The sequence below is a fragment of the Gouania willdenowi genome, chromosome 13, assembly GCF_900634775.1.
Source record: "Gouania willdenowi chromosome 13, fGouWil2.1, whole genome shotgun sequence".
In the NCBI taxonomy this organism is placed as follows: Eukaryota; Metazoa; Chordata; class Actinopteri; order Blenniiformes; family Gobiesocidae; genus Gouania; species Gouania willdenowi.
Window position 1 is genome coordinate 1,650,516 of NC_041056.1, and position 9,168 is coordinate 1,659,683.

At 38.7% G+C, this 9,168-nt stretch overlaps 1 protein-coding gene across 2 annotated transcripts in view; it reads left to right on the plus strand.

Moving 5' to 3' along the window:
- The window catches only part of LOC114474289 (cullin-5-like), a 13,959-nt gene extending 8,593 nt beyond the window's left edge, over positions 1-5,366 (plus strand). For both annotated transcript variants that reach the window (XM_028464479.1, XM_028464480.1), the window contains 9 exons: positions 1,328-1,392; positions 1,458-1,590; positions 1,678-1,809; positions 2,659-2,782; positions 3,598-3,773; positions 3,863-4,024; positions 4,231-4,349; positions 4,425-4,548; positions 5,125-5,366. In XM_028464479.1, the coding sequence (XP_028320280.1) occupies positions 1,328-1,392; positions 1,458-1,590; positions 1,678-1,809; positions 2,659-2,782; positions 3,598-3,773; positions 3,863-4,024; positions 4,231-4,349; positions 4,425-4,548; positions 5,125-5,319 (1,230 nt within the window). In that variant the 3' untranslated portion in view covers positions 5,320-5,366. The remainder of the gene's footprint in view (positions 1-1,327; positions 1,393-1,457; positions 1,591-1,677; positions 1,810-2,658; positions 2,783-3,597; positions 3,774-3,862; positions 4,025-4,230; positions 4,350-4,424; positions 4,549-5,124) is intronic.
- The last annotated feature ends 3,802 nt before the right edge of the window (positions 5,367-9,168 follow it).

The following is a 9,168-nucleotide window of genomic DNA, read 5'->3' on the forward strand; positions in this document are numbered from 1 at the left end:
ATTTTTTTTCTGTTTTTGTTGTTTTGTGATTTGTTTGTATTTGGAGTCAGTGTTACTATTCTAGATTAGATTAATCTACGTTAGCTGGCTTCAACTAACCAAACGTTCTCTGTCAGACAGACTGTACTACCAACGTCATCACCTATGATCACAACACGCTAATTTATTACAGCCTCGCTACGTGCGCGTGCACATGAAAGGGGTGGAGCTTGCAACGTCTGACCAATCAATGGAGAGGACTGTTAGACTGAGCGTCTTTACAATGAATGAATGAACAGATTATGATTTTAAATAAATATAATTAATATAAATCCATGACGACAGTGAAGCAGGAGGCGGAGCTTTTATACTCACTCAGATCTGATCCACTTCATATCTTGGTACTGACCAGGTTGATGAAGTTTAAAATGATGAATAATTAAAATCCATAATTCAGACCAAAAACAACCCTGTTGTTACAGAAAAGACAGGAATGATAGAACTCAGACAGGAAGCTGCTGATACTGTTAATGTGTAAAAGTGTGAGATTATTTATGATTTTAATCTTTTAGATGATAAACAGACAGCGCTCTGCAGTTAAACTTTATTACAGCACACACGTGTTTCTATTCATGTAGATCTATTTATCACACACTGGGATGAGAACACATTGTTTACTGTAGTATGTTCCTGATGATGATGATGTCAGCCTCAGTTTATGAATGAATGAATTAATTAATTAATTATTGACTTCAGCCGTCCACACACACAGACTTCATCAGCTGACTGTAGATCAGTCCATCAGATATAAATCTATATCTTTCCTAAATGATGTCATCGGTAAACGAAATGATTAATTTATAATTAATAATCTTCTGTATAAACCCAGCTGTTAGATCTGCACCAACCAGGATCATCTATCAATGGGCAGGTCATTTTCTATGAGATCTGATTGGTCAGGAGGCGGGGCTTTTGGACTCGCTAACATCCAAGCCAGAAGTTAGCGCAATAAGAGTTAATCTAGATTTATAGCACACCCCATTTGTGTCTTGTGTGTTTTTGTTGTTTTATTTGGTTTTTCTGTAATTTTACATGTTTTTATTGCTATTTTGTGTGGTTTTATGATGATTTTTTGTGTTTTTATTCATGTTTTATATTGTCTCTTGTAATTTTGTGTGTTTTTGGAGTCACTGTATGCATTTTTTTTTCGTTTTGTGTGTTTGTTTTTGTCATTTTGTTTATTTTTCTGTAATTTTGTGTATTTAAATTGACACGTGGCCCTGAGCTGTCTAAGATGTCTAAGAGTAAGTAGATAACGTAACGTTCATGTGTCCCGTGTCTCGCTCAGGCGTACAAGGCTGTGGTCAACGACGCCACCATCTTTAAGCTGGAGCTGCCACTGAAGCAGAAAGGGTAAGAGGAGTGTGTGTGTCTGTCTGTGTGCGTGTGTGTGTTAATGTGTCACTGTGTCCACACAGCGCCGCTATGAAGACCCAGCCTGAGTCCAAGTGTCCTGAGCTGCTGGCTAACTACTGTGACATGTTACTGAGGAAAACACCGCTCAGCAAAAAGCTCAGCTCAGAGGAGATAGAACTGAAGCTGAAAGAAGTGGTGAGGAGCTCCTCCTCTTCTCTGAGCTCCTCCTCCATCAACAATCACCTACTAAAAGAGTGTGTGTGTGTTATTGTTAACGTGCAGCTGTTGGTGCTGAAGTACGTCCAGAACAAAGACGTGTTCATGCGCTACCACAAAGCTCACCTGACCAGACGCCTCATCCTGGACATCTCAGCAGACAGTGAGATAGAGGAGAACATGGTGGAGTGGCTCAGAGTGAGTTCACCACACTACGCTCCTGCAGATCAGAGACGGGCAAATTTCATCACAGGGGGCGGGGCCACAAACATGTGACTGTATCTCATCTGAGGGTCACGTGATCAACCAATTAGAGTATTAACACAGGAAACATCAAAGAGTTTGTCTGTTTTTTTTTTGGTCATTTCGTATAGTTTTCTCTCATTTTTTGTTTTTGCTAAAATTTTTGTGTTATTTTGTTTGCTTTTGTTGTAGATTGTGTGTTTTTGGTGTTGTTTACATCTTTTTGTTCTCCCATTTTATGTATTTTTGTTGTCATTTTGTGCTTTTTGGGAGTCACTTTGTTTACTTTTGTTGTCGTTTTGTATATTTTTTAGTCGTCTTGTCTGTTTTGGGAGCTTTTATTTGTAGTTGTTTTTGCTGTGGTTTTGTGTGTTTTATGGTCTTTATGTCTGTTTTTGAACTCGTTTTTCTCTCATTTTGTAAGTGTTCGTTGTCATTTTGTGCATTTTTGGAGTCACTTTGTGTATTGTTCTCATTTTGTATGTTTTTCTTTCTTTTTGCGTATTTTTGTGTTTTGTCTTTTGTGTTTAGGAGTAATTGCGGTCATTTCTGTTATCATATTAAGTGTGTGTAGTCGTTTGTGTGTATTTTTCTGTAATTTTGTTTGTTTTTGCTGTGATTTTGTGCGTTTATTTTTTGCACCAGTTGCCCACGTGTGCTTTAGATGATTGGATGTTTGTGTATAAATCAACATGACTCCTAGAGCAAGCAGGACAGCAGTCCTTCATGAGCAGGATGTGGCCTCCAATCAAGTAATGAACACATTTTATTGTAACCGGGGTGTGTGTGTGTGTGTGCGTGTAGGAAGTAGGAATGCCTGCTGATTACGTAAACAAGCTGGCCAGGATGTTTCAGGACATCAAAGTCTCTGAGGACCTCAACCAGGTCTTCAAGGAGATGTACAAACACAACCGGCTCGCCCTGCAAGGTAAGAAACGCACAAAAACAATTATTGTTTAGCTGCACTTTCACTGTTTCACAACAAAACAACGATGTAATTGTGTTTGTGTGTGTGTGTGCGTGTGTGTTTGTGTGTGTGGCTAAATTTAACTAGACCTAATTTTGTTTGACCCTAAAGCAAATCCCCCCAAAAATATTGCAATGCATGAGGTTAGAAGGAATATAAAACCTAACATAATACACAAAGAGTCCGAAAACAAACAAATTGTCCACAAAAATAACACCAAATATTAATGAAAAGAGTCCCAAAAATACACAAAATGACAACAGCCACACAAAAAAGCAACCACCTAAACACACAAAATGGCAACCAAATTACAGAAAATGACCGAAAAATACATAAAACAGCAAACAACAAATTTACTCCAGAATTGCACAAATTGAGACCAAAAATACTGAAAAAAAACTCAGAAAAATAATACAAAAAACACACAAAATGACAGCAAAAATTCTACAAATGACAGAAAAATACACACAAATGAGAACAAATACTTAACTTGACCACAGAAATGCACAAAATTGTTCGCAAAACACAAAAAACAAATACAGAAATACGCAAAAAGAAAACAAAATACACAAAATGACTTTAAAAACACACCAAAGAACAACAAACACACACTAAATGAGAACATAAAGACAACACACACAAACTCGTTGTTGGTTCCTGTGTTAATGCTCTGATTGGTTGATCATGTGACCCTCATATCAGATACAGTCACATGTTTGTGCCCCCCCCCCGTGATAAAAGCAGTCCTGCCTTCATTGGTTGTTCTCCTCCTGCAGCTGACAGCGTGAACATTAAGATCCTGAATGCTGGGGCGTGGTCCCGTAGCAGTGAGAAGGTGTTTGTGTCTCTACCCACGGAGCTGGAGGACCTGATCCCAGAGGTGGAGGACTTCTACAAGAGAAGCCACAGCGGACGCAAACTGCACTGGCATCACCTCATGTCCAACGGCATCGTGAGTCACTACGTGTTTGTCTGTAGACACAGTGTGTGAGAGGAGAGGAACAGATGTGACTCTGACTATCTATCTCTGCTCTGTCTCAGATCACGTTTAAGAACGAGGTGGGTCAGTACGACCTGGAGGTGACCACCTTCCAGCTGGCTGTTCTGTTCGCCTGGAACCAACGACCCAGAGAGAAAATCACCTTTGAGAACCTGAAACTAGCCACAGAGCTACCAGACGCTGAGCTGAGGAGAACGCTATGGGTCAGTGGGACACAGACATATGAAGAATAGATCTATTCCTGTCCTTAGTTACAGACTTTTAAAGAATAGATTCGTTCCTGTCCTTAGTTACAGACATATGAAGAACAGATCTGTTCCTGTCCTTAGCTACAGACATATAAGGAATAGATCTATTCCTGTCCTTAGTTACAGACATATAAGGAATAGATCTGTTCCTCTCTGTTCAGTCTCTAGTGTCGTTCCCTAAGCTGAAGCGTCAGGTTCTATCCTACGATCCGTCTGTGAGCTCTCCCAAAGACTTTACTGACAGCACATTGTTCTACGTCAACCAGGATTTCTCCCTCATGTGAGTTCTACACAAACTAGATCTAGGTGTAGTGATGTGTGTGTGTGGCACTAAGATTTCCTTTTTGTTTCTCAGTAAAAACACCAAAGTTCAGAAGCGGGGAAAGATCAACCTGATTGGTCGTCTGCAGCTGACCACGGAGCGAATGAGGGAGGAGGAAAATGAAGGAATCGTCCAGCTGAGGATCCTCAGGACTCAGGTACAGGTCAAAGGTCATGTTGGTGACAGTGCTGTCAGCGTCGGTGTCGGGTTACAAACATCAGTTTAATTGCTAATGTTAGGTTAATGTTAATGCTAAGGTATTGATAGGTTAATGCATAGTTAATAACATTGTTAGGTTAATGCTAGCTAATGTTAGTTTAATGCTAATGCTAGGTTAATGTTAATGCAAGGCTAAATCTAGCTAATGCAAGGTTAATGCTAATGCTAGCTTAAATCTAGACAATGCTAATGCTAGGCTAATGCTAAACCAATGCTAGGCTAATTCAGTCTCCAGCACCCCTGCATCCTCACCTGCATTTTCTTCAGGAAATGCAAATATTGTAGTTACACTTTGTTACAAATTCATATCAAATTAAAGACTCCATCAAAGCGTTTAAAGTTGTTTTTATTGCATTTCATTGATTCCTAGTGGAAAGTTTACAGAGAATAGTCTTTATGTTGAGCTGCTACGACGCCATAAGATTAAATACTTGCAGTGAAAGTTCTATAGAGTAAAGAAAGAGATCCACCCCCAGGAGAATCATGGGTAATATGCGCTGGTTGCTGTGTGCAGGAGGCCATCATCCAGATCATGAAGATGAGGAAGCGTCTGAGTAACGCTCAGCTACAGACGGAGCTGGTGGAGATCCTGAAGAACATGTTCTTGCCCCAGAAGAAGATGATCAAAGAGCAGATTGAGTGGCTCATAGAGCACAAGTACATCAAGAGGGACGAGGGCGACATCAACACCTTCATCTACATGGCCTAGGGAAAGGGGGCGGAGCCTGGGATGTGTTTTTTACCAGCCCTCCTTCAGCCGGGAGGGGTGGGTGGGGTGGGGGTGGGGCACTGTTTCACCCTGTGAGGGAGGAGAGAAACCTCTACAGGAGGGGTGAGGATGGTTCTGCTCCCCCTGGTGTCAGAGGTGAGGAGGTGCATGAGCAGCGTTAGAGACGCGTTTCAATCCAAACTTCCTGCCTTACGCAACGCAGCCGCCGACTGCTTTGGAACTGGAAATATGGAGTCTGCAGAGAGGAGTACAAACTACCAGGAGGATTTGCCAAAATGTGTGTGCGTGTGTGTGTGTGTACGTAACTAAGAAACCGATCGTGATCGACCAATGTTTCATTCACTCAGAAACGTGTCTGAAAAATACAGTAAACTGGAGGAAGGAATTCATCATCATCATCATTATTATTATTATTGCTGTTAATGCAGTGTCAGTGATTTTAAAATTCCATTTCACCACATTTTTTTTCATTTTTGGTCACTTTTAGCCCATTTTTATTCTGATTATTTATATTATTTCTCATCTTTGCATTTCAACATCTGGTAAATGTTGTCGTCAGTGAGAAAAAAAGCCCTGATTGGAGCAGGCTTGTCGTGTGTGTGTGTGTGTGTGTGTGTGTGTGTGTGTGTGTGTGTGTGTGTGTTCACTTGGATCTGCATGCCTTTAATCAGACTTTGTGTGTGTGCGTAACCGTGGATTTCTTTCTACGTTACGGTTTTTACTGCCTCTGCATATTTCAATAGAACGAGTGAGGAAAAAAAGACCCTGTGCTTTTATTTTGAAGGAGAATCCACGTGTAACACTAGGGGGCTGTCACCTGGTACTGAATCTACAGGGAGTTTTTTTTTTAGTGTCCAACGACTGATTCACTTTTACTCTTTGAATTCACATTATTGTAACGCTGAGTCAGCACTTCAGTGTGACTGAGAGGTGTGTAGGAATCTGTTTTTAAATGAGATATTTATTCTATATTTATGATGAATGACTTTGTTCTGTGTGTGTGTGTGTGTGTGTGTGTGTGTGTGTGTGTGTGTGTGTGTGTGTGTGTACAGATGTGTTGTGTCAGAGAAAAGTGTCTCAGTTGATCAAAAATCACGGTTTAAACACGAAAACAAATGCAAATAAAGAATCTCCTCTCCTTTACGAAGAGGATTAGAGCCACACTAAAAAAATTAATTCAGAATAAGTGAGAATGTCAGGATTCTGACATTTTTTCCACCAGTTTTTACATTAAAGTGATCATATTTGTGGGTTCAACTGAGAAAAAGAACTTATATTCAGTTTTTTACATGTTAAGTTAAATCATCAACAACTTTTTTTACATCGAGGAAAATATTTTAATGCTCCATGGTTTAATTATTAAAATGTTTCCCCCTGTGGTCCCAGAATGTAATCTATACTCTATGTATTTACACACTTTAGTTGCTCACAAACAGCGTTTATGCAGTTACGTAAACTGTGCTGAAAATACTTGAATTTCAGTCTGTTTTTCCTCTGAATTCTGACTTTAAAAGTTAATTCTGATATTCTCTGTTATTCTTGACCTTTTTTTTTTCTTCTTCTTTTCAGAATTATGACTTTAAAAAGAAACTCTACAAGTCTGATTTTTTTATTTTCAGATCAATAACACCCTTCAACGTGGCTCTGATCTTTCTTTGTGATCCTGAGACAAACAATGGAACGCGCTGATCGTCTTATGCAGTTTTCCTCTCTATGCACAGGCTTCACTCAGTGTTTTATTGCTGGCTGGTTGTTTGGTTGTTTTGATTTTTTTTGTATCTGCGGGAGGAAACAAAGGTTTTTGAGATTTCTTTGAATTTCTGCATTTAGTTTTTCTTTGCGTGATGATGATCAGCAGCTTTAACGTTCAGCAGTGAATTAAACAAACACTGAGGAACGAACGCCTTGTGTCTATCTTTGATTTGTCATTTCAAACATTTTGCTCTGAACACAAAACAGCAAAACATTTACAATATTTCCGAAAATATAGACAAAAGGACAAAACGATTCTACGAAATGAAACGGAAAAATAGACAAACATACAAAACCACTCCTAATGTACACAAATACATAAAACTAAATTATAAATACTCAAAATGACTCGTAAGACAAACAGACACAATATGACTCCAAAAATACACAATTTTACTGTTATTATTTGTTAATAGTGTGTTTTTAAAATCATATCTATTTTTGTTATTTTTGTGTATTTCTTTAGTGTGTTTTTGGAGTAATTGTTACTATTGTTTTGTCCTGTAAAATTGCGTTGTGTATTTTTCTGTCATTTTGTGTCTTTGGAATAATTTTTTATGTATTTTTGTTGTATTTTTTTTCTATATATATTGTGTTTTGTGTATTTTTATAGCACCTGTGTGTTTTTGAAATGATTTTGCCGATTTTTTGTATTGTGTATTAATCTGTCATTTTGTGCGTTTTGGGGGTCATTCTCTGCATCTACTTTGGGGGCCACAAAAATTACACAGAGGGCCACATTTGGGCCCCATGCCACCAGTAGCCAAAGTTTGCTGTAGACTGGGTAAAATGACAATTTGTATTAAAATACTACAATTTTATGTTTTTATTTATAATTAATTTACATATGAGGTTTCATTAGCCCAGAAAATCCAAACTAAGTGAAAAAAATATTTGTTTGACATGTTGGACTAAAGTCTAAATGTTTAACACAATATTAAGTTTTTCATTTATTTTATATTTTTCCCACATGAGTTGAAATCCATGTGTTTGAAATGAAGATGGAATAAAAAACATCAATGCTCTTTATTTACATTAAATATATTTTTTAGTGAAAGTTCCCAAATTGATATTTAAAAAACTTTTTTTCTGAGACCCAAAACATGATTAAAGGTCCCATGTCATGCCATTTTTCACCCGTATCCATTTGTTCTGAACCCCTGTTCTGAAACTTACTGACCAACTCTACACAAACAGGCTGATTTACGTCCTACTTATGCAAATTCATGAGTGGGCGTGTCTATAGACGGGACACTGACTTCCTCCTCCCCGCACGGGTGACGTAGGGCCAGAGGACGGCACACCCTCATGCTGCTTTATAAACATGAGACAGAGTGTGGGGGCGGGGCGTTCGCCGGTACACACATAGACTGTAGAAAATACATACATAGCACTGCGCGAAGGACACTGACATGCTCACCTTTGTGGGCGTGTTTGTTTACATGACAGTCACGACATAGAGCTTAATGGAGGCGTGGCTTCTCCAGCTCAGTGCCACATCAAATTCGTCATCAAAGTGGGAACCTGTCATTAAATTGTAGCGAGGTGTTTAAGCTCGCCCTGCAGTAAGAAAGGAGCAAATCACCCTCTAACGAACAATTGATGGAATCAATGAAAAAACACTTTGTGCATGAGTATGAAGCCATAATAAACCTTTATTATGTTTAAAGCACAGAAAAGTCCATTTAGCGTAACATGAACCCTTTAAACTACATTTGTGAACACAACAGACATTGAATCAATTATTATTATATGATCAATTTTTTTTTTATTATTAAAAACGAGTCCCGGCTCATAAATTACACAGGATAATTAATTAAGTGCGTTTGTTTACAAAAACGTGAGCGCCTTACAAACGAGCACGTTTCAAACGGTCCCACTGAACGTGCGGGGGTGTCCAGTTTTTATTTATTTCCCGAGGGTTCATTCATTACTGAAAATGTGTTATTTACGGTCATCATTTCAATTTAAAACTGTATTATCACGCTCGTGGCACAAAATTTACCGAGACTTTGTGAAAATGTCCCTTTTTTTCAACTCTTTATTTAATAGCCCACCCCTCTTCTTGACTGCGGT